A 25,591-nucleotide genomic window follows, 5' to 3' on the forward strand; every position below is an offset into this window, starting at 1 on the left:
CCTTGCCCTTGGGACTTGGAGAAATAGGTAATAAACTCTAGCCTCAACACACTGCTGAAAATGAATGTTGAAATTTGCTTGCCTCCCAGCTAAATCATGCTAAAAAAATTAAGGTGAATTTTTAGCACCTACTGAACGTGGTGTTCTGGCATTTGACACAAGAACCTTACGTTCAACAGGCTCAGCAGTGTAATACGCATAATGGATTTAGAAAGTACACATCACTAGATCGGTAATTATTTGAGGGCAAAATGTATTGGGAACACAATGTCATAGGAACGAATTGTCGGGCTTTTTCCAGTTTAGCCAAAGGCTTGGGGTTTTTTTTCAATTTAATTCTTGTGACATTTCTCTCTTTCCCTTGTTGAAATAGAAATGTCCAAAGTGTCCAATACAGCAATCAAATAGTATGATCAACCTGAATCGGGTCACTGTGATGTGGGACCTCTACACTTGCAGGGCAGGAACATGTACACGAAAGGGAGACGAAATAGTATGATTTCACACAGTGTTGCCAGTGAATATTTGTGTGCAAAGTTTTGGAAGTCTGTGATTTCTTTACTTGTCTGTCTACTTCTTGCAGATATCTGCAGACACATACCAAAACTGTTCTGCTTTTGACTCCATTACCCTTTTACTTGCATTCCATCAGTCTTAAATTGAGCTTGAATGGCATCTTTGTGCTGTTAAAATACATGTCTTTTCAAGGACTAAAGTTCAGTTATTTTGTTATGAAAATAAGGTAATGTGAAAGACATGGCTGTTTTAAATAAAGTTTTTGTACTTTAGTTCTGGATTACAGCCTTGCAAAGCAAACTCTGCCCCTGCCTCTCATTTGTTTATTTTCATTGCTCTAAGTTGTAATTGTAAAATTTACACTACAAGATAAATCCTTTAATGCTTGCAGAGTTAACAAATAATTACTTATGACCTGTGATTTAAAGAAAGGGAAGCTGCTTATATAACTTCCTTACAACAGTAATGTTTGTTAGTTTTGACAGTCCTTTCTGGTAATGATTGACACCTAGAGAATTTTAACAACTTTGAACAGCCTAGTGATCACTTCCAATCATAATGAAATCTAAGTCCATATGTAAACTGTGTGTGTAAGGTCAATGAAAATTAAATTTTTGTTAATCTTAAAAAAAGAAAAAAAGGAAAAATTGTATGTATTCTTTCTTGCCCATGTCTTAGCAAACCACTCTACAAAACCTGAGGCATTGGATTCAGCAGTGATTTCAGCAAAAGATGTTGAAGAGATAAAGAATGTTATATGTGTAGAAGAGCACAGTAATGGTCTCAAGAAAACTGCAATGGATACTTGCACTGCAAATGGGAGTACTTCTGTAAGCAGTGAAACATCTGATGGGGATGTGAACTCTCATGATAAAGTTAATGCCCAGGACCCCTTAAATGATAGCACTGGTCACAAAATGGACAGTGAGGTCAGTGATGATTTGGCAAATACAAAAGAATCTCAGATTGTTTCAGAACGAGTAGATACAACAGTTACAGAGAGGCAGCAAACCCAAGAGAAGACAACAAATGACTTGGACTTTGAGCTGTCTAGTGACAGTGAAAGTGACGACGGATTGGATGCCAAAAAATTGTCCACTTCTGTATCAGATAGTGAGAATGAGGAAAAGAGAAGCTGGAAGAAATCCGAACAACCTCTGAAGGATGAAAATTTGCAGCAAGAGAGTTGCACTGATGTGAGTGAGAAAAAGGATGGTTTGGTAAACCATTCTGAGGACACACAGTGTAGTGAAAATATCCAGGATAAAATTGATCTTGAAGCACAAGAGGAAAGTGAACAGGAAAGCCTTTGTGATTTAGGAAATGGGTCTGGAGACAAGAAAGAAGCTGAAACAGAATCTCAGATTAGTGAACAGTCTGGATTTACAATGGGTGAGTCCTTAGATCAGAGCATGGAAGAGGAAGATGAGGAAGATGATACAGATGATGATGACCATTTAATATACCTCGAGGAGATCCTTGTGCGAGTTCACACTGATTATTACACAAAGTATGATAAATACCTGAAAAAAGAGATTGAGGAAATTCCAGACATCAGAAAAATAGTACCAGAACTAAAAAGTAAAGTCTTGGCAGATGTAACCATAATATTTAGTGGACTTTACCCAACAAACTTCCCTATTGAAAAGACACGGGAACACTATCATGCCACAGCACTTGGAGCTAAAATTGTGAAAAATCTTGTACTGAGTGCTGATGATCCTGATAAAGCAACACATCTCATTGCAGCAAGGACAGGTAGGTATTCAAGCAGCTTTTAGTGTGTTAGAATTCATGCATTGAGCTCTTTTGTATAATCTTTACAGACGTTAATGAAACTGAGAATAGAATCAAAATCAAAGGAAAGATTGTTCCTAAAACAATTTAGCAGCCATTTTTAAAGGATCTTTCTCTTCTTTTTGCTCAAATGTGATTTTTAATTGTTAAAAGTAGGACCCACTAAATATGCTCTGATGTAATGTGTCATGTCTCATTTTTTTGTTAGGAATTTGCGATACTAATTGTCAGACTCAAAGTTGTTGAATAGAAGCTTTTAATATTAGTGTCAAAGAAAAGTATATGGTTGTCTTGTTATAAAGGTATAGCAGTGCTCTCTTCCTCAGTTTATCAGATTCACCTCTCATGGGTCAGTTTCACTTGGCATGGAATTCAAAAAAATTATTATTTTAAGAGACTGCTAATACCCTGTCATTGCACTGTGCTTAAACCTGAATTGTTTAGGTTGTCTTTGACAAAGCTGCCTGTTTTTTCATAGCTGTAATAGATAGAAATGTAACACTGGTAGCTGCCACAGAGGAGCTACAAGTCAGCAGCTCTAACTTCTAGCACACTTTTTTTTTGGGTGGACCCTGAGGCTTTGTTCCCTCATTGGTGGTCTTTCAAAATTACATGGAATCTAAATATCTGGTAGTCAAACCCATGAAATCCAAAAGTAAATCGGTGTGTTCTAAATAATCTCAAACTTACAGGTACTTTTAGGACACGCTTAGATGTCATAAGCAAAGAAATACATTATCTGCCACCTGTTGGATTTTTTTGTTTTGGAATGCTATTCATGTGGGGGTTTAGTGCATCAGAAGCAGCTTAATTTCATTGGCTTGTATTTTAAAGAGAGAGTACTTTCCTCAAAAATGTGTATGTCGAGAGGCATTTAAGTAGTAATAGCATATGATATAAATGGAGATAGACATTTTAGCAGTAAAAACAACCTGAAACTCAGGAGATGGAATTAGATGCATTGAGATTAGCTGGAATTCTGGGTTGTGAAGATGTGATAATTGCAACAGTGAATGTGAAGTTTTGAAGTCAATGGATGCATCAATTTGGGATTCCATTGTTTGACTACCATTTTGGGACAGCTGTTTTAAAACTTCATAAATAGTAGTACTTACTTCAGCAAGGATTATGCAAGTTCATCATACTTCATTGGAGACATGACAGCCATCAATATAAAAGATGTTTTTCCAATTTCAAATATTAAAATGCTTCATTTCAAAGTTGCGGTTTTTTATCTTAAACTAGATGATTTCTGAATGTAGTTACACATCAGATACAACTATTTTGTGATGGGGTAAAACTGATGAGATAAATGTAATTGAGACCCTCCCAATGCATGGAGGATGCGTCTATGCATCCTTGTGTTCTATTTTTATAAGTAAATTTTTGCCACTTGCACTTTCTTAGTGAAACATACTAAAATATATCCAAATATGAAAAGCTATTTTAACTTTGTTTTTTGATTAAATTGCATATTGAGCTAATTCTAGATGAGGTAGACTGGCAGTCCTTTCTGCCTAATGGGCAATACTGTTGTCAGTGTTCTTCATCACTTAATAATTATTTCTGTAACAATGGCAATGAAATAGAGGAATTTAGAGTGAATAAAACTGTATTCTCCAATAACTCTTTGTAAGATGCTTGTGGGCTGACTGGTTCTGGTTTTGTGATGGGGTTTTGGTATTTTTTCAACTGGAGATTATTATTCTCAGGTCTGGAAAGTGGGAGTAGTTATGCTGCATTGTTCTAATTTCATGAAGGAAACTTCTTAAACAGAGATTTTAAGGATATAAATTTTGTCCTGTCACAACTTGATTTGTGATAATCCATCTGTCAATGTGATTTTCATAGTGATTCTTTTATGGTTAGAGAGCAAATTCTTACAAGCCTCTTGCTGACAGTAAGCCATACAAATATTGTATCTTTGGCTCCCATGGCAAACATCTGAAGCACTGCTTGACATCTAATTGCTGGTGAAAAGGGGAAACAAAAGCATGTCCCTTCTTGAGTTTTATTCAGAAGTCAGTGATGTGAGACCAGGCAACATTGTTATCTATACTTTTTTTTAGTATGTTTGTGAAAAGTGATTCTAAAATACCTTTGAGTTCAGTTTTTCTGGGTGACACCACTAACAGCGGCAGACTGGGGACTCTGACAAGCAACTGAATGTTTACTTTGCTCTAGATGAGATTTAAGGAAAGGCACATAGTTAATCTGCAGCAGGTTTAGGGGTAAATACTATTAACTTTCTCATTTTGAAGGCAAAGGAAGAATTTGGCAGAGGATGTAAAAGGGAAGTCAGTGTGAAACAGTTATCCCTTAGGTCTTAAGGTGCTGGGGTTTCCCCTGTGAAGTGACCTCATCATAGGTTAGTGCATTAAAACGAACAGCTACTGAAAAACGTTTTAGGTTGTTTCTACAGCATTCTTCCCAACCCATTAAAGTAAATAATTCAAATTTCTTTTATTCTTTGTATATACTTGTCTCTTTCTCTGCAGATGGGCTGTTTTTTTCCATGTAGACACAGGCACTCTGGATTCTGAAATTATATAAATCCTTGTTCTCGAAAAAAATTAGGACTTTTTTCATTACATAGGGCACAAAGTACTATCTGCCTGAATTACTGTAAAATACAGTATCTTTGCATCATTCAATCAGCTTTTATAAGTCTGAGTAACTGAGAAGAGGCTATCCTGTAGTCCTTTCCACTTGTCTCTGGGCTGCATGAATCTTGCTTCAGTTTTTGAAACATCTGCTCTTGGCTTTTTTTTGAAACATCTGCTGTTTGCTTCAAGCATTAGTAAACTGCACTGTAGGATGAGTTTTCATAGCTGTGTGCACACTTGGCTAAGCAGTTACCACACTATTTCATAAACCTTTTTATATTCCTTCCTGAACAGATGAAAGACACTGTAGCTGGTTCTTGTATTGGGTTTTTGATGGTGGAGCAATAGAGCTGTTCAGATCTCTCAAAAATTATTGTAGTGTGGTAGGAATGGAAATACATCAATTTTAGGCCCCGAATTTTTCTTCTATTTTGTGATATATATTTGAGTCCATGCCGTTTTCCTATGCCTGTGATGTGTCAACAGTGTTTTTTCATGAAAAATATGTTCAAGGACTGTGTCTTTTTAAAAAAATCGGGTTAAGCATTGCTCTGAACTTGGCCACTGACCAGGTAAGCCTGTTGGTAAAGCACAGTACAGAGTTAAACCTGAACTTTAGGCATATAGCTTCAGAACAGCACATCTGTCACTTGTCTTAAGTTGGTGTTCTTGCAGAAGAGCTTCAGGATTTGATTATAAGTCAAGATCTGTACATAAAGATTATCTGAAGAGAAATAAACTTTCAGTGATCAGATTTTCCGACCAATGTCTAGCAGCCTGGTTGCAAACTGCCATAAGGATATGTTGATTTTAGTGTGTTGCAAGTGCTGCTGGTCTCTCCCCACAGTGTGCTTTGGTTAGTCCTGTCACAGCCTTGAGCACTCATGCTGAGTTCCTCATGGGTGAGATTGAGTCACAGGCCACAGTCGGCTGAGCCCTGTTTTCAGCAATTTCAGAAGTAGAATTGATGAGCACCTTCCTCAGCTTTGAAAATAACATTTTCTGATACTATCTGCTTCAGACTGTATCCATCAGAGAATAGATGTGATTAATTTGGTTGCCAGTTGATTCACATAGAAAACCTTCTGTGCCGTTTTAACTTTTTGGAACTACTTTAGGATTTGAAGTTGGGAAAGGTGATTAGATGACAGTAATGCAAAGAAGTACTCTGGAAAATCAGTTCTTCTCTAAGTGATTTTCAGCTCAACTGGGTAATTCAGATGTTTTTAGTGGCATCAGAAGTACCATTGCTTGGATGGATTAAAATCTTTTTGCTGTTTTGTCTTAATAAGCATAATGCCAGAGAAGTTACACTGGAGAAAGGGAGAGGAGACAGCAAACATATTATCACAGTGCTGTTTCTCCTCACAGTTAAATCTGATGTTTCACCAAATGTTGCTTTAAGTACATTATACACGTGAATTGATTTCTGAAGATGTCAGCTAGAAGTAGGAAACCCTCCCCAAGAGGACGCAGTTATGTTCCCTTATGCAATTGTCAGTATGCTGGAGCATGCAATAGGCCACTGCACTTTAGAAATGGGGAGGAGGCAGAAAGCCTTGAAGTTGTGGAGGTGAGAAAGGTAAGACTTTTGACTCTTGGGAGGTGGGTTTGGTTACACACAAGTCTGGGTCACCAGCTTGCACAGAATCCTAGAACATTTAGGTTATTAGGGACCTTAAAGACCATCTAGTTCCAGTAGCAACTTCACATAAAATTGTGCTGTTTTGGCTTTCGTGTTTAAGTTTTCTGTCACAATCCTGTCAACTAGAAGAATTTACATAGCTCCTCAGCATACATCCAGTATGAAACAGACAGATATGTGTAAAAGCAGAATGTGGGGGTGGGGAGGAAGGGGTAGCAAGATGAAACACCTGACATCAGTGCGGAAACATGAGTTTGAAAAACAGTTGAGAAGGCCATCTCCTCATGTAACTTCACAGATTTAACGTGAGGTGAAGGTGCAATTTTATAGTTTTGTCCAGGTTTCCTCTGATGAAGTCCAAAAAGAGCACCACCGTCCCATCTGTTCAACAACATCACCAGCTTTAGTTAACTGTTGTGTGTGATTAGTGGTAAAACCACTGCTATTGTGTGTGGTATTCAGTCTGCTCCAGAGCTGGTATGCGCAGGACAGTATTGCCAGCTGTGTCTGCTACTTGACTCAGTTTCTAATATCAGACACAGGTACCTAAACTTCTACCAGACTTCTCATTCTTGTTGCTTTTTTTTTGCTCTGAAACTCTTATGCTTATGAACCTGATTTTAGCATCCTCTTTGTAACAGATGTCCTCTTACTGGTTTGTTTTTCTGATATCATTCCTTTTCTCCTTTATTCTCAAAAGAAAGCAATGTCCAAGCCAAGACTTAAACTTCTTCAGTCCTTTTTTCTCCAGATCTCTTAAACTGATTCTCTTCCAGAACATTTGCTTTATTTTGTCTGAAATATGCCCTTTGTATAAATTAAATACAGCTTTATATGTAACTGTTTCTAACTACAGGTATTTCTACAATTCCTGTTGAAGTTAATTAAATATTAATAATACCTCCAGTCAAAGCTCCTTCTGGCACTGGAAACCGGCTCATTTCCAGCAACTATTGCATGAAATTTCTCTCAATTTCTTTTGTAACTGATAATTAATTGGAAAACAGATTTCTTAAATCAGGGCATGTATGATTTCAGGGAGTACATTGACCTCCCTTATTAGGGTTTTATGTTTAGCCGGTTAAAACCTCTTGAACTGCAAAGGTGTGCTGGGTTTAACACAGTTGCAGTTCTAAAATTGTTTTCACTGAATCTTTGTTGGACAGGGGTTTTATTTTTATTTCATGACAAAAAGTAAAATATGACATGTCCAAATCATTAGAGGTTTGGACAGGGCTGTATCTTGAAATACTTATTTTTGTGTTTGCATTTATTTTGGATTCTTAAATTAACTTTTTCTTATTCAATGATACTAGTGTGGAGTAAAGCTTTATATGTACAGCTCTTACATCCTGTAAGATGTAAGATGTAAGATGTAACTGTGCAAGTGGTTGCATTTACAGCTGAAAAAAGAATAAATATATTTGTGCACACAACATTGTTTTCTCTTAATCTAAATCCAAGAAAAAGCATGTGTCTAGAGAAAAATGTAGCCCTACTTCCATTGGGTTTGGTGGCTGAAAGGTAGGGAAACAGAGGCATTCAGCAGTTTGATAAAGGACAATTATCTCATGCCCTTTCCTGTTTATTTAGTCTTTTAATCTTTCAGATGTCTTAAACTGAGCTGTCTAACCAACTAGTTAGGTCAAACTTCAAGTGTATTTCAGTTCATCTGTCTATCCCAGTGGATTGTAGTTCAGGTTGTACAAAGGATATTAAATATTTGAGATTAGCTGCTTTGTCTCATCTTCAAATTATGTGAAGAAGTATGGGTACTTCAAGATTTTAATCTAAATTGAAACAAGTGAAATCATATTGTTAAATGACAGTCACGAAGATGAAACTCCAGGGAACTGTGATGAAAACGTCAAATTAATTTACTGTTCTTGCTTCCTTGTTTGGATTGTTCTGAAACTTGATTTTTTTGTCTGGAGGCTTCATTGCTTCATTGTTCTAACATGTGTGAAAACAGACAAGGGCTTATATTATTAGTACTATGATATGTTTCATTAGCTGTTGTTAACTCACTAGTGTTAATGTTTTTTCCCTGATTCTTCTCCCCATCCCACTGGGGTTGTTGGAGGAGTCAACAAGTGGCTGGGATTAAACCACAGCACTGATCTTGGTTCTTTTTGGCATTTATAGCCAAATAGATTTATATAGATTTATAGCAACTTTACTGAGTTTCTCTCTTGTTCTGACATTCCCAGAGAGTGAAATTTGAGATGATCTGTTGCTTGCGAGCTGCATTGTTGATGGTTTCACCTGGACTGCATGCTAGCCTGCCATGTTTAACTTCACATTCTTTGTTCCTTTTTCAGTACAAAGAAATTTTATCTGCTTTGCCTCCACTCCTGGTAGATGGAGTTTGAGTGGGTGACAGCCTGTTAAAAGGTAGCATGCTGTATGAACACGGGACCATGTGTAAAAAAGTTAGTTATGATAAGTTAGTCAGGCTTCAACAGCATTGAAAACCTGCCTCTTCTTGGACTACTAACAAATATAAGTGAAGGAGATGTTATACAAAAGTGCACTTGTGTTGTTTGTTGGGCAAACATGCAGAGAAGATGCAGAGATTTTCTGTATAAATCTTAGTGGGCTACTTCCATGGTGCCAGTTCTTCAGAAAGTTATGTTCATCCAGCTTGAGTCTGAGATACAGCATCTTAATTAGATTCTCACTTTTATTTGCTGTGGTTGTTTGGTTGTACTGAGGAGGAGTGTTGCTTTTTTTTTCCTGTACGATTGATGACAAAATGTTCTTAGTTTTAACTACACACTGGTTTATCTTCTGTGTTTGTGGAAACACTGTTATGTTGTGTTTGACTCTGTAATAGGCACAGAAAAAGTACGGCAAGCTCAGGACTGCAAGGATCTCCATGTTGTAAACCCTGATTGGCTGTGGAGCTGCCTGGAGCGCTGGGACAAGGTTGAGGAACAGCTCTTTCCCTTAAAGGATGACTACATCAAAACACACAGGTATGTGCTGTTCTTGGAGGGAAAAGGGGCCATGAAGACGATTATTCATACAGGAATGCTGATTTGTTAATAAATTGATTTCTGACAAGTTCAGAATGGTGTGCAATGCTTTTGGATTCTATGGAAGAACTCCTTGTTTTTGTCCATTCCTCTTTTCCTTAAACTGAAGACTACTAAAGGATCAGGAGGCAGTTCAGTAACTAGCACAGTCAGGAGAAAACTTGTAGAAAAGTTGTGGTAACATTACTTTCTTCAGCAGTTACTACTGTTAGCTCTTTTAATTTGGAGAAGTTGCCCTTTTCAGTTCATCCATAAGCTAACATAGAGAATGCCACCAAGGTGTGGGATCATTCATGCTGCCGAAAAATGTACATACTGTGACTACATGAAGAACTGATAAAGTATGGTATTTTTTGCTGAAATTTGGTAGTGATAAGAAAGAGAGAAACAGAAAAGTAACATAGAAAATTCTAAGAATTGGAAGGTATGAAGACAGGAGCAAAAACTGGAAGAAAGGAAGTAGTGAGAGACGGTTTTGGGATGATAGGAAAGTGCTGAAAGAGAAACAGAAGAGGCAGCCAAAAACATTATTAGCAAAGAGAAAGTTGGACTGCTATCAGTAACAGTCCCCTGCAGGATAGTGGCATGGCTGAAGTAACTTGACAAGGTACTGTCAAGCCAGCCTCTGCTTCTTGACTTATCTGTTTGGATAGACCCATATCTTGCAAGCCTAACAGAGGATCTTCTCTTCCATGTTTAGACAGGAAGGGGCACAGCATAATGGGGTTTCTATATTAAACTTATACTGGTCTGATTGACTATGCTAGAGATTTACTTTCTACTTACAAGATGCCCTTTGAGGGCAGAACATGGATGTGTAAGGCTTTGAAGACACTAAAAGAAGAAATGTGGAAGTGAGTGTATTTATCAAATTTGACACTAGGTTGAGACACAGCATTCCTATTAGTTAGGAAAAGATATGTAGCCTGCTTATGGCTTGACTAGCATACTTAGTCTTTTCAAAAAGTACAGTCAGATGGTTTTTAGTTAAACTTTGAAATATTTGCATGGGATGCTTAATTCGTCTCAGAGACCTGACACTGCTGAGTTTACAGTAGAAACCTGGACAGTGGCCTGTGAACATTGTTTTTTGATGTCTAGATGAATTTTAGTCTTCCTTCCTCTGTATTTACTCTTCAAGTTAGTGGAACATGATAATTTTTCCTACTTCTGTGTTTCAAATATCTTAATTAATATCTTAGTTAATATATCTTAACGTCATACTTCCTCCCCCAAGCTTCAGTCAGTAAGATATCTAATGTTAATGTTAAAGTGAAATACTTTCACTTTAACCCAATAGGTGCAGCTACTTTGGAAAAGATTTTCTCCTTGATGAAGCTGCTTGAAATAGTTATTACGGGTTCAAAGCAGTTATAAACTAGGGGAGGAAAGAAGTCTGAGAAAGCATTTGCATGTAAAATGAACCTAAGATAGCAAGGAAAGAATAGGTGAACTTGGAATTGGTTTACCCTGTTATTACTGCAAGACTACTTCAGAAACATCCATAAAAGCATGTAGTAAAAACTCCAGTTTTGTGTCACTTCTAATATTTGTCACAAATTAATTGAATCTATTTTAAAAAATTAGTTAGAAAGACTTGTAAGTGTCACTTACTACGTGTTTATTTTCTCTCAGAGCAAATTTGGAGAGCAAATAGAAAGATTGATAAAATAGCCTGCTTTTCTTTGTTGCATATATGCAGATTATCGTGCTATGCTAACTGTGCTGTTGTTACTACCTGGAAGCCATTAAGGTAACTTTGTGTTTAGACAGTTTTTAAGGCACACTTATTAATATTTTAGTAATTTAAACTTGACATTATCTTGTATTTGCAGTTTTCTGTTTTAAATTCAGTGAGAGTTTAATGAGGTGGAGGAGAGAAATGTTACTTTAGAGATTTTCCAAACCATTTCCCTCTTCTGCTTTGGAAGAAAAGGGAATGCTCGTTTTTTGGTTCTGGTTAGATAGCTCATTTAAATTTCTAATGCAGTTTTTTTTCTCAACTCCATCTAACAGAGAAAATAGCCCTGCCACATTTCCTGATACACCCAGCACATTTCAGACGGCTCTGTTTCACCCAACACCCATCCATCCGAAGTCTCAACCTGGTCCTGAAGTTCGAATTTATGATCCTAACACTGGAAAGCTGATCAGGAAAGGCACACAGACATCTGGGCAGTCAATGTACATCCAGTCTCCAGCTCCTCCCATCATCTTGCCAGTCCACGGTGAACACTCGTCCTTCAGGTACCTAAAGTACAGCTAAGAGTCACATTATCTACATTTTTAGATTCTGTAGTAAATCTTACACTTGTTATCCTTTCATTTGATGAAATTGGCATTTTTGCTTTACTTTGTTTGCTTTCTAAAAAACCAAGAAAATGGGCAAAAGTGAATAATCAGCTGAAGTAAGTCAGGATGCTACAATACCACGTGGTTTTTGTGTCTCACTGAAATGGAACTGGAAATCTCAAACCAAATAAACTCGATGTATGGTTTGTGTAGTCTAAAGAATGTTACAGCTGAAATGAGACAGCTTGATGTTTCTTAATGGGTATTGGAATACTGGATTGTTTTTTGCTAATAAAATATACCTGATACCATTTTATTCTTGTTTATAAAATTTTCCTCTTCACCTAATTCCTTCAAATGGGGCATGAACTTTGGTTTTGAGGAATATCAGAAGCGATGGAAGACACGTGTAGCTGACTGAGCATTGTGAAATAAAAGCCTTTGCGTTTTTTGAAGTACAGAGGCTAGTTTCTATCTGGACTGTGTCAAAATTTGTGTTATCTGCAAAAACACCTCTTGTCTCTTAATGTGTAAAATACCTAGAATTCACCCCCAATTATCTAAATAAAAGATCTGACTTTCTGGATTTCTAACAAGTCTAGCAAGACTTGTTCATTCCAGTGGTAAAGAAGTATCCAGTTAAAGGCAAAACGTTTCTTTGTAAAGTGTGATCTGCGTTCCCTTGTACAATGTGATCAGAGTGCAGCAGTTGTTACAAAGCAATTCAATTTTCAAAAAATATACATCACAACTATAAATGCACTGTTTTCTACCTTTCTTCTCCCTTTTCTGCCACTTCAGCAGTGTTATCACTTGTAAAGATTTAGTATAGTACTGTAGCTTGTTATGTTTCTACTCTATTTTCCTGTTGTTAAAAATGTCAGCCTGGTTTTTTTCAGTTGTTATCTGTTTATAGCCTTTTTCTTATTTCAGCTTTTCTATTGCTGTCAACACAGGTTTTCTGAGTCTCTCTTGTTTGTGAAGATGTCTTGTTTTCAGTTCCTTTTTAACTGTGTCTTTTAAAGTCTGTTTTAGTTACTATGACATGGTAAATGAGCTTTAGAAACTTCAAATAATCAAGACACAGCATGTATCCGGAGAGGAGCTGAAAAAGTGGGGTCTTGGTCAGCTGTTGTAGAAAGAAGTTTCCTTGAATAAAGCTGGGAAGGTTTGATCTGTATGTAATTGTCATGACACTTGTAAGATGTTTCAGTATGATGGGTTATGCTGATATTAATACATCATTGAATGCTTTCAAAAGAATAGGTTTTAATGGTTTCCCTACCTATGTCAGTAACTTATGTCCACACCTAAGCCTATTTTTCCTTAATGCTTCTTACCTTGAGTATCTTACTGAAAAGGAGAGAAATATAGTTTAGCTGTCCTCTTAGTTTTCATAGAGCTTCAGACAGGGTTTTGAGGGCAGAGTGAGGCTGTGTCTCCTTTCTACTCCCTTCTTTTATTTCAGTTCAGTGGGAGTTTTTTGTGACTGTCAGTGCTCAGAATTGAGATGTTTTAATCTGACTGTGAATCCAGTCATTCAGTTCTGCAACTTTACCCCACAACTAAGCAGCTGTAAAGAAAAGAGATGAACATAGGATTTAGGCTGAGGAAAAATTTTCTCATTTCCTTTTGATTTGGTTCTAGTGGTGAAGTGGATGACCTCTAAATGCTAATCTCTTAATTGGGACACATCTCTGTTCCTCAGAGCAGTTCCACCTTCTTGAGTTAAGATCCTGAGGAGTGTTTTGGCAAAGACTAGGGGAAAAGCAAGGCAGTGTTTAAATACCACAGTGCAGACAGAGGAGGAAGGCTGTGAAGAAGTAACAAAAAGCCGAATGGAAACGGCTTTCCTGTGTCTTGACTGAGGAAGAGCTGAGGCAGAACTGTGAGCTATATCTTAATGCATACCTATACCAAAAGTGATAGCTTTTCAAAAAAGCTTCACATCCTCTTTAAAATTTGATATAATACTTGTCCTAAGAGAAAACTGCATTAGTACAGCAATGTATTGGTAGAGGACAATGTATTTGAGTCGTGACAGACTTAATGTGCTCCCTTGTTCACATTCTACAGAAAGAGGTGAATATTTGTAACTGAACCATTGATTTTAAGCAGAGTTGAAGTTTTTGACACTCACAAGCTCCTGTTGTGGGTGAGTGTAATCAAAGCCTCCAATAATTTTCTTGGATAGTTTCTCAACTCTGCGTATGATTCTGAATTTCAGATAGTGGGAAACAGAATTGCACTGCTGTGAGTGGAAGCCTTTGGGGACCTGATAGCTGCATGTGGCATAGCAATGGTTCTTGGTGTCTTAGTGTAAGAATAGACCAGCTTGTACTTAGGAGAGAACCTCTTCCTTGCAGGGCTGGTTATTGCAAAGGGTTTGAAATTACCTGAATATCATTCATAAGAACTGTTTCAGTTCTCACTATGTTTGATTTCAACAGTTTTAGTTTCTTTCTGAGATTCAACTTGAAATGTAATTTAAAATTGGATATCATTAGTTCAAATTTGTACATGCAATTTGCAGTGAAACTGTCACTAGGGAATTACAGATGGTTCAGTTAATTTAGTCAACATTTCAAGCAACAAGTCGTGCCATTGTGCTTAGCTCTGAGACTTGGGCACCTGCTTTTTTATCATGGCTGTTCCAGCCCGTGCAGTAAAATGAAAAAAAATTTGCAGCTGTAATAGAAGGAAAGGAATGCACTGCTGCTTAGGGGCTGCTGGTGGCCAGCAGCTCTTCTTTGTCTGAGAACCTGCATGTCAGAGCTTTGACATGCCGTATGTATCAAAAATTTGCATTTTCATACAGAAATAGTATTCTACAAACATGCAGTAAACACTAAAGTTGTAAGAGATCATGAGACATGCAATGTAGTATTGTTCAGAGTAATGCAAAAGCTAATGGCAGCTTGGACTAGAATAAAGAAAAAAGTTATACTGCAAGTTACATTTTAGTGAGCACTAGAAATATGCTAGCAGATGAGGCAAAGCTTAAAATATGGGTGTCATTTACATGTCAGAAGTTAAAAGTGGCACCCTGGTTTTAAAATAATGCTAAGATGCACCAAATGCTTGGTTTGAAGAGGTGTGTCAAGCAGATGTTGGTGGCTTATGCCATACTTCAAGATTTGTATACATTATTTTCACTTACAACATTTTTGTCTGAATTATATGCTCTTAGTTACTATTTTTCTTACTTATCAATGTTATTATGACAGCAAAAATATGAAGTGGCAAATTGAACATGTGACTGGAATTTAAATATTTTAACACTTCCATGATGATAATGTTATTTTAGTTTTTGCCCTGATGTATCAAGGAAAGTGCTTGTTACTTTCACAAATGTTGGTCCCACCCTGCACATATATGTTCTTGTGCATGTATGACTGGTAAGCACCAACCAGCCTCTGCAGGGTTGAATGTGGCGTTATTTTTGTAAAAGTACTTATGAATCTCATTTAATTAGAAATAAATGTAAATTCCTGCATTTTTATGTCTTTAATTTTTATTCAACTTTACAGGCAGCTAAAAATGTAAAAGCCTAAAAAATGTTTTTGACAAAATAAAAATGCCTTACAAACCTTAAAGAAGACTTTATTTCATGTTGCTTTTGGAAGGCTTTCATGAGAAGGCCCAGTGTATCTTACCTAGTAGCAGTGGAAACATGCTGGAAAAAACATCTGACAGAGGCCTTTAGAAGCTGTTAATATAGTTATTTTACAGTGAATACTTGTGTGTAATGTAGTCATGTATGATCTCACACTCTATACTACAAAAGGAGAAGTTCTCGTCAACCGTATGACAATGTGTTCTTAAAAAATATGCTAAATTTATTTAGATTTATTTTTAGTCCAAGAAAATCTGCTTGGCTATCATGCTACATATAACTTCCCTGTAATTCTTGGAATGGTCAGGCTTGTCATATTTTTAATAGAGTTGTGTAAGATGCCTGTAGCTTTTGTTTTGTCATTCTCTGTTTTGCTAAGAATGTAAATGGCATCACCGCCTGTCCTGCCTAGGTTACATATTAAAAAGGCAGGGAAATCATACTTTAAAAGTATGAACCTCTTGAAAAATATAGTGGAATACCATATTATTTTTGTCATCTACCTGTGAAAACCACTGTTTGAGAGCAATTCAATGGCAAAAGATCTTTACAGTAGATAGTAGAGGGGAGAAAAAAACACCCCACCCAAAAACTGTTAGCAGTGCTGAGAAACTAGCAAAAAACCAGTTTGGTTAGTTCGTTTTCACAGCATCCAAATTGTTTAAGCTTCACAAGAAATTTCACTGTACATGAGTAAGAGACTACAAAGGGGCATGTGTCTGCTGTGCTGCTGAGTTGTGCTGTGCTGCTGGGAGTCCTCTGCAGCAGATAGTGCAGGTCTGAGTAGCACGGCTGTGGCTCAGCTCTTTTCCCTCACAGCCTCCCATTCAAAACAGGATTTCAGATTTCCTGCACCTATCCATGGAATTTGAGAAGAGAGATGTGTATTTGCAAAATATGAGCTGTCAAAAGGAACAAAATTGACAGCTTTGTATGGCTTTCAGATTTCATACATTCTGGAATTTAAGTACTGAGGTGAAACAACCCTTGATATTTAGATAACCTTCTTAAGAGGTTGTCGAATTCACAAAAGGAGAAGTAATTTTGTAGGACCTTACCTGTGGCTGACTGGATTTGCGTAGCTTTTTTTGTGAGGGACTATTGGTCTAAAGCTGATTCTTGTAAATCCTGGCTTGATGATAATTAGCCTTTCTGCATAGAGACTCTTGTCCACAGAGACTACACTGTACCCTTTTTCAGTCACTATCACCCTCAGAAACAGGGTGATGCTTGATGGATACCTGCTTTTGGTAGTCGCTCTCCAAATACACAGTCTTACGGCTAACATAAATATTTTGTGACCCATGAGCTTCATGACCTTTGAATTGGATTCTGGGTAGTGCTGAGCTGTTAAAATTTATTCCAGGAGGCTAATGTGACTGACCAGTACGGGTAGTTAATCTGTATTGTATAGTAATTTTAGCTTCTAGAAGTCTTTAGTACTTAAGTAATAGTCACAGAAAAATTTGCCCAAGGAAGGTAGAAGTTTCCTGCTGTTGTACATGTAGTCTATCTTTTTATTACTACCATAAAGCAATTCCCATGAAACTATGATTATTTTATCCATTTTAATGAAGATTTTGGTATTTCTTTTTGTATCTGCATGTTTGAATTAAGTACTGTAATTAACAATGTAATAGAATACAGACTAAAAGAAAAAGCTACCATATTTCAATACACTAGCCAAAAATAAATATTGGCTGTTTTGAATCTTATCCAGGCTTAGCATGTGGGAAGTATCTGAAGACTGACACTGCAAAAGTGCTCTTTCTACATGCAGAACTCTTGTCTGTAAGAAAGTAGAAGAGTTGCTATTGAGAAATAGAAGGGTATACTTAGAGACTCAAAATTAAAACACTAGCGTAGATCGGGAAAAATGCATTAGAATGTAGACATTGCTTCTGGAATAATAAATTTGTCAAGTGGTGGAGAAACTCAACTTGTGCAGGAATGTTAATGTATTTTAAGGGCAACATATGTGCAATTACTGAAGCTCTTGGCAACAAGAAAAGTTTGATGGTTACTTAAAAGAGCAATGCAAAGGTAGAAGAGTGTAGCTTGTCAAAGGCAGAATAAAAACTTTAGCTGTCAGACTGAAAATAAAAGCATTTATCAGGAGACTTGACTGACCTGTTGATGAACACAGAGCTTTATTAAGCAAAGTCATACATACATGGTAGTCATAAATTGTTCACAGAATTTCATTTGTAGCTCTGAACCAAGTAAATCTTTCTTATGTGAGACCTCTGAATTTTTTCAGAGTTGTTCAGCCACATCAGCAGCAGATATTTGAAGAAGATGACCTACCAGCAAGTGAAAATGAAGATCAGCCTGGTCCATCAAAGAGGAAACGCCAGCCAAGTATGTCTGAAACAATGCCACTGTACACTCTATGTAAAGAAGATTTAGAGAGTATGGATAAAGAGGTGAGCTTAACTAATTCTGACTGATTTCTAACATGACATAAGTTGTAACTTCTGTTAAATTATGCATGTATGTGAACTGACCTTGTATGCCATTACAGTAACTCTTTAAATAAAAGCCGCAGCAGACAAAAGTGTGACTCAGGCTAAAATGCAGTTATGTTCTGGAAAGCAGAACAGAATACTGTGGTATGTAAGTAGACCTTTAAAGTAGAACTTCACTTAAGAGTAGCCTTTTTACATTAAACATGGTATCAAATTTGCTCTGTGGATAGCTTTGCCATGTGTCACTTTAGAGCTGTTTTGCTTTGCTTTTTTTTTTTTACAGTAAATCTCAAAATAATCTGGACAGACATCTGTGGTGGGATGGGAGAAGAGAGGTCTGCAGATGCAAAAGGCACAGACTGTATGGGAGACTAGGTAGACAAACAAGAGCAAGGGGCATTGTTATCCATAGACATGTAATTACAGTATTGTTAAGCCATAGCCATAATTGTTTTGCAGGTGAAGGGAGCTTTATGTTGCAGAGAGAACTGCAAACAGTTCTTTCATACAAAAGCACATTATTTGCAATTCATTATGAACCTCTAGCTGCTCACTTTTCACTTGCCATTGTATGCACTTTTTTCAAATGAGCCACCATCTCATATAATATTAAATGATAGAAGAAGAAAAGTTGCCTATCACTGTACACTGTGTTTTCATGAATTTATCCTCTGTGTGACTTTACTCTAAAATCTGGTGACCCTGGAGCTTCAATTCATCTTCAAGCTTAGATAGTTCATTGGGATGGGGACAGGAGTATATAACTTGACATATTGTTGGCAATAAGTTCATTACAAGGTTCTAGCTGTAACAGGCTTTGAGTTATCTTCAGAAAATGTAATAAAAGTATGAGAAGGGAACCGCACATTTCACCAACAAAAGAAAGATACTTTATATGTACAGTACAGGGTAAATTCAGGATGGACTTTTGGAAGAACTTTAAGCTGATATTCTGGGGAAATGTCCCATAACTTCCAACTGCTGTGATGATCTTTGAATTTCAGGTGACTTGGCTTTTAACCTTATCTGGTAACTCTTGGACTTGAAAGCTTTTGATTTCTTTCGCTTTTTGTTCTAAAGTGTTTTGCCTATTTATCTCTAACTTTCTCAGAAATAGTATTTCTTCTTGTCATGATACCAGTCCCTGTGAATCCATCTGTGCCTTTCATCTGTATCGTCTGTGATACTTAAAGACAATTGATATTATGGGTCATCTTTATGATTTTATGTACTAACATTTTTTTCTAATCATGTGGCTTTTGAAAAATAATAATGAATTGCTGATTCAGTGTGTGCACTGAGTCAAAAGGAAGTGTGCATGTTTTTCAGACTCACTGCATAAAGTATTTATTGTTCTGTTTTTTAAGATACTATTTAGGAACCTTGTAAAAAGTCTGAATCTTTTGGCACCGTAAGTTTTATGATTGATTGCTCTCTGCTGCTACATTTATGACTAAAGAAATTAAAGTTTTTCTATTTCTCCTTCATCTATAAACATCTTAAATTACAATGATTTGTTTTTAAATTATGCTTTTGCTTAAGCAGCATATTGTGCTTGGAAACTAGACTACATGACCTTCAGAAAAATGAAGCCCAAATTCCAGTGACTTTTTTTTCATAGTTGGCTTAGCTTTGATTCCAGGAGTATGAGTTGAGGTAAAAGTTGCTGCCAAAAGTTTTCCCTTCCACCAAGTCTCTGTTCCTTGTGCAGCTGAACCAGTAGCAGGGGTGTGTTTGGGGTTTGGTGCAGAAGCAGGGTGGGATTTTTCTGGTATTTCAGCTTCCCAGTATGATTTTATCAAGGATCAAATATTAGCACTGAGACATGGAGGAAGGGTGCACACAGGACATACATCAGGGAGGTTGAACCTTACATATTAGTGCCAGCAGGTCATTGACTCCTGGCAGCTGACTATAAAAGACAGGCAAGGAAAACTTGGGACTGCTAGTATCACCTTGGTAAAGGTGATGTGTTCATGTGGAAGAAATGTAACGCAAGTAATTACACAGAATTTTATGGCATTGTGTGGGAGTACACTTAGGAAACAGAGATGACGTGTGGTAATGTAGTCTATAAAATATAAAAGTTTAGTGGAGTGTACACAGGAGAGTCTGCTGTCAGGAACATTATGAAATAAAGTGAAAATAAACTTGATAAGCCTTGCTAGTTGGGACTCAGTTTACTTTGGTCACACTGTGATTACTTTAACTTCCAGAGAAACATGTTTGCCCCCATCTGATTTTTTTATCAAAACATGTTAAAGGATAAGAACCTTTCTGGAATCAGATTATCACTGAGAAATGTGAAATTTCTGCTTTTGCCACAGAAATGCTTTTGTTTCCTTTGTATGCATTCAGGTGGCTGTGGCAGCCACAGGAACTGCAGCTGACTGCAGACTACCTGGGCAGAGCAAGGGAATCATTTCCAGTCACAGCAGTGGTTTCTTGCTCCACTTCTTGGGTGCTTATGCTGAGGCTGTTTGGGTTAGGAGTATGTGGTCCAAAAAGAGGTAAAGCAAGTTCCAGTAGGATTTTGCTGCAGTGTAAGCCAGTTCAAGCTCAGCTGCTCTGTCACTGCCTTAAGCCACTGTTGGTCATCATGGAACCCTGTGGCAAACCAGCTCAGGGAGCTGGTTGGGACAAAAAAGATCATTTTCAGATTAATATTCATAATTTCCAGCTTCCTGAAATAACCCACCATTGCTGTTGGCATGAGTGGTAGTGCCAGGAGCAGGCAGAAGATGGGAAGAGCTGGAAATAAGAGTGAAGGCAGAACTGCATTTAAAGCTTTAAAACTTGCATTCTCAGTATTTCTACTGAATTCTCTCACAATTTCAGATAAGATCAAAAGGAGTCTTTTAGCTTTAGGCACTGGGATTTAGTTCAATGAAATTAGATAGGAAATAGAAGCATTCATATGTATTGTTTCTATGGGTATAACTTGCAACAAGTAACTCCTTTGCAGTTAACATCTAAAGAAAATCTTGCTTTTTCTTTGCAAAAATCTGTGAAAGGCCACACAGTCCCAGATACAGAGTTTGCATGTAGTTTATATGTGGGAGAGTTTTGTTAGAAGTATCAAAATGGAGCTGATAAAGAGAATTTAATTATGATAAATTCCCAAATTAAATCCCTTTCATTCCTTTTAACCTATCTGAAAGTGTGTTTGTTCCTTTTCCTAGTAAAAAAAGCTGTAGCTCTTCTACTGTTCCATTGGGAAGAACAACTGTGGATAAGCATCTCTTTTAAAATTCGATCTTGTGTAGATTTTTTATCTTCTCTTATTTTTTCAATTGTAGTTGTGCTGTGCATACCAAGTAAATCAAAGGAAATTAATAGCATTTCAGCTATTGGGTTGCAGTTTAAGGTCACTTAGCCTTTTGTATCTATTCCAGTGCCAAAAATCTGGAAAATCGGATCCAATAGTAGCTTCCTTTCCTCTGACATGACTCTGACTGATAGAATTTTAGAGAAGTGGAAGCACAGGAGTGTTCAGGATAATAAAATTGGCATTCAAAGGGCAATTGCCAAATCAGAGTAAGTGCATAAGGAATGTATCCCTACTTGAGAAATATACAGCCTACTGGTGCTGCTGCCTCACAGTTGAGAGAATGTTTTCCCCTTTTTCTGTAGTAGCCTGACACAGGTGCTTTCCAACTGATTAGTGCTGTTTGTCTCCATTATGGATGGTAAAGGGCAGCAGAATTAAATGCTGCCAGTCAAATTAACTTGTTTGTTATTTTTACAGGATAGGATTTTTTTTTTTTTACTTTTAAATAACTGGTTATCAGCTACATAACCTGCAAAAGATCATTCCATAAAAATGCTATTTATATAGACTTGTATCTCGTATGCTGTAATCTTCACCAAAGAAAAATCTTTAGAGGAATGGTTTTGAATCAATTAAATGCAGTCAGTAACTAACTAGAAACCTATTGTCCGTAATAGTTGTTCCAGGATGACTTTTGTTTTCTCGGGATCAATTCTATCACTTTACAGGGAAGTGATCTACTTTTGCTTTCAGTATCTATGTTGGAAAGTAACTGCTGCAGAAGCCTGTCTTGTAAGGAGAAGAAACTGGGCTGTCTGCAGCTCTTCTTGTTCCCCATTTCAGCAGGAATGGACTTCTCACCTGCAGGAGCCTTTGTTACATGCTTGGGCTGGGACTGTGTGGCACTGTCATCCTTTGCCAGGGATAGGTGGAAGTTCCTGACCTACCAGTCACTACAGTGTTGTCTGGATCTTCTGTAGCTTAGTGAGAAAAAACAGAAAGTGGAATCCAGGCTTCAAATGACTGTTATTTGTTTCCAGAAATAAGATCTATTAGCTAAAGCAAGTTGCGCAAAGGAAGGGAATGACATGCAAACCATCTGAAGATGTACACATGTCTTTCCGTTCATAACTGATTATCTCAGTATAGGATGCCATGTAGCTCTCATTCCCAGAGGTTGCTCATCTTGTGATCATCTTGTGAGCCTATTTCTTCAGACCTGATTGCTAGTTCCTTTTTATTAGGGATCATTTTCTTCTAAATTTGTATTCCTAAATTATATTTGTAGAGAACCTTATGATTGGGATAGTATCATGCACAGTTACTTAGTTAAGTTGGTCTAATCCTAACATTGTTGTGTCCTATGTGTTATAAATAAGCTGTTTGATTTTACATACTAATTGCTTCCCGATGGGCCTTGACTTTGCTTTTCTCTAAAATGTGTTCTTTCTTCATGGATATTTGTTGTAGACACAGAAGGTGATTTTTAGTCTTGTGCATTGTGCTAGCTTCTTTTAAAAATTGAGTCAGCTTTATATAATAAAGATTTTCCCTTTTTTAATAAGTGTGCCTTTCATAATTAGGTTGACATTCTTGTGTAGGATAAATGACTTGACCATGAAATAAGTAAACAAGGTCGAGAGTTTTCATTCCTCTCTTTTTTTTTGGCTACAAATTATTCTCATCTGTTCCTTTCAGAGCTATGGCTGTCAGTACAGTTTCGTTATGGTAGTTTCCAGGTGCTTTTTAATTCATCAGTCCATGTAAATAGTAGAAATGCATAACAAGAATCTAAAATGTCAGTGATAACGGATAAAGAAATTACCCTGAGCTGAGCTCAAGATCCTGCTCTGAATTGTTCATATCTCAGCTGCTGCTACATCCATGGTAACAGTAGAAGGCAGACAGCCATAGGTCGTCATATGTGTCAGTACTTTCAGGAGCAGTCCTCAACAGATGCCAGTATGCGTTTCAGCGATGGGAAGGAAGTTGAAAAAGAACTTCCAGTAAGGCAGTAAAATAAAACAAGTTCAGTAAGGCAGAAAGATTTCTGTTCTTCAGTACCTTCTCCAGAATGGCCTGGGATCACTAACATCCTGGAACAGCTGTGCACACAGTTTACTAGCTGTATGATGCTTAGGCTTTTGTGTTTTGTTACTGTGGCTTGGTCGTGGTGTTTGAGAGTAGCATCTGTGTCTTGTCAAGTGTCATCGTCTCTGCCATCTAAGGTAAAATATTTTGCTGGTTTAAATTTCTTCAGTTTGGGACTTGGGACAGGGGAAGAGAGGGAGTGAATCTGATACCAGTCCGACCTCTAGCTTTCCCATCTCTCACTTCAGTTAGTGGAGCTACAGAGATTCCTACCATCTGGTTGGGATATGTGGTCAGCAGCTGCAAAGTGACAACATTGCAAAGGTATGTTCTGTGCACGAGTGCATTTTAAGTAGAAAGACTTTTCTTTTGTGGGAATTGCCTAATGAGCTACTTTTGCGTCAACATGGTTCTGTTGATTTGGGACGTATTCTGTGCATTCTTTTCCTTTAACTAAGTCATAACTTACGTGCCACATACAAAGACTAAAATTGCAACATTCTGCTTTTATATAAGGTCACTTATGCTCTTACATTTTGTCACTCTGCATTTTGCTTTTATCTAAGCATGTATCCCTTGATTTCTGGTTTTTATTTCAAGTTAGTGACTGTACCATGCAGTGAATTAGGAGGGAGTGTTTTTCTCAAATTGTTGAAAACTATTACCTCAGTAAGTGGTTAGCCTCTTGGTTAGTTAAAAAGTACTTATTTAATGTGGAGGATGTGTTCTCTAGAGCAAATAATAGCTGCCTGGGCTCCCTTGGACAATTATCTTGCACATTAACAGTTCTTTGAATTTCCACAACTATGTTTCTCATACAAATTTTCTTGTTTGACACCTCAGCATGTACTATGTCATAAATTGTACAGATGCTAAATTTGGTTAGCGTCTTATAAATTGTACCTTTTTTGAAGTAAAAAGAATAAGCCTGTGTGTACATTTGTTGTTAGTGATTGTCATCCAAGCCCCTTGGCCCTTGGAAATGATGAGGTCCTGCTTTGCAGTTATCAGACAGCTTTCAGTCGAACTGGACTTGCAAAAACAGTTTGAAGTTACTATTAGTGAAAATACACATACTGAGTAGTAAGAAAGGCAAACGTGCTGCTCTTCATTGAGGCAGTAAGAGACTGTTATGGAAAGGATTTGCCAAAGCATCTTCTGATATGAGCTGACCTGAGGAGATTCAGATTGGCTGGTCTCGGTCTGTTGGTGCTTCCTGGTGCTGTTTCCTTACTGGCAGCCCTATTGTCACCTTCCTTCACATATTGACTCTCACATCCCCTCCGGCCCCCATGCTCTGGACAGCTTTTTGTTTTCACTGTGGAGTGGTTATTACCAAATGGCTTAACCCAGCAAGACTTCATGTGTTGCTGGCTTTCTTTCCCTGGGAGATGAGTTTTCTGGAGAGAAATTATGAGGGTGCAATGCTAAGAATCAGGCTGCTGGCTTGTCTTCATGAACAAGCGATGGCTGGCTGATGCACCAAGAAATGTAATGTGGTTTTTTAAAGAACATAACTTGAAGCAGTTGTATAAGAAGGAAAGTATATTTACTGCTTCTCCCCTGTTTTACCATTTTCACCCTTCTCTAATGTGGTTAAATAATACAGAAGTAATTGAGCATTAATGTATTATAATGTTAAAGCAATTATTTCATCCATATCTCATCTGATTAGTAGCGAAAACTGAGTAAAGTTTTCCAGTAGTATTTTTAATAGTTTGGCAGTGAGAATCGGCAGGATAGAATTAAGATACCAGTGCAGTGCATTGGACAGAAGAAAGATGAGCACTTAAAAGAAGTTGGCCATCAGTTTGCTGCTGCCATTGTTTGTTTTGCTTTGAAGAATTAATTTTCTACTGGAAAATGGAAATTACTCTAAAAAGCAGCTAGGCTTTCCTCTTGTTTTTTACTTTCAGAAGACATAAACATACTTTTTTTAAAAAAGTCAGTATTGGTCATGCTTAAATTGTAAATCAACCTGACCAGAAACATTGACACTCTGATTGTTATTCACCTAGTAGGAAGAACACCAAAATACGTGTAGTGTAGATAAGGCTAGTGAGATTCAAATGGATTATCAAAATGTGAAACATATGTTTGCCTATTTTTTTGGTCTGATATTTCTCTGCAGACCATTAGTTTATGCACTAATTGCATAGAGCTAATTGTCTGCTAGTTTTGTTTAAGAGGGCATCAGGGTTCAAGCTTGCTTAGAGCACTTTTTAGAAGTGTTTGGAAAGAGACTTTTTAA

The 25,591-nt window shown here is 37.2% G+C and overlaps 1 protein-coding gene across 3 annotated transcripts in view; it reads left to right on the forward strand.

The window, feature by feature from the left end:
- CTDP1 (CTD phosphatase subunit 1) overlaps positions 1-25,591 on the forward strand; it is a 102,159-nt gene that overhangs the window by 28,481 nt on the left and 48,087 nt on the right. For all 3 annotated transcript variants that reach the window (XM_063403879.1, XM_063403888.1, XM_063403899.1), the window contains exons 8-11: positions 1,195-2,274; positions 9,401-9,542; positions 11,619-11,849; positions 17,771-17,936. In XM_063403879.1, the coding sequence (XP_063259949.1) occupies positions 1,195-2,274; positions 9,401-9,542; positions 11,619-11,849; positions 17,771-17,936 (1,619 nt within the window). The remainder of the gene's footprint in view (positions 1-1,194; positions 2,275-9,400; positions 9,543-11,618; positions 11,850-17,770; positions 17,937-25,591) is intronic.

The sequence above is a fragment of the Prinia subflava genome, chromosome 1 (genome assembly GCF_021018805.1).
Source record: "Prinia subflava isolate CZ2003 ecotype Zambia chromosome 1, Cam_Psub_1.2, whole genome shotgun sequence".
In the NCBI taxonomy this organism is placed as follows: domain Eukaryota; kingdom Metazoa; phylum Chordata; class Aves; order Passeriformes; family Cisticolidae; genus Prinia; species Prinia subflava.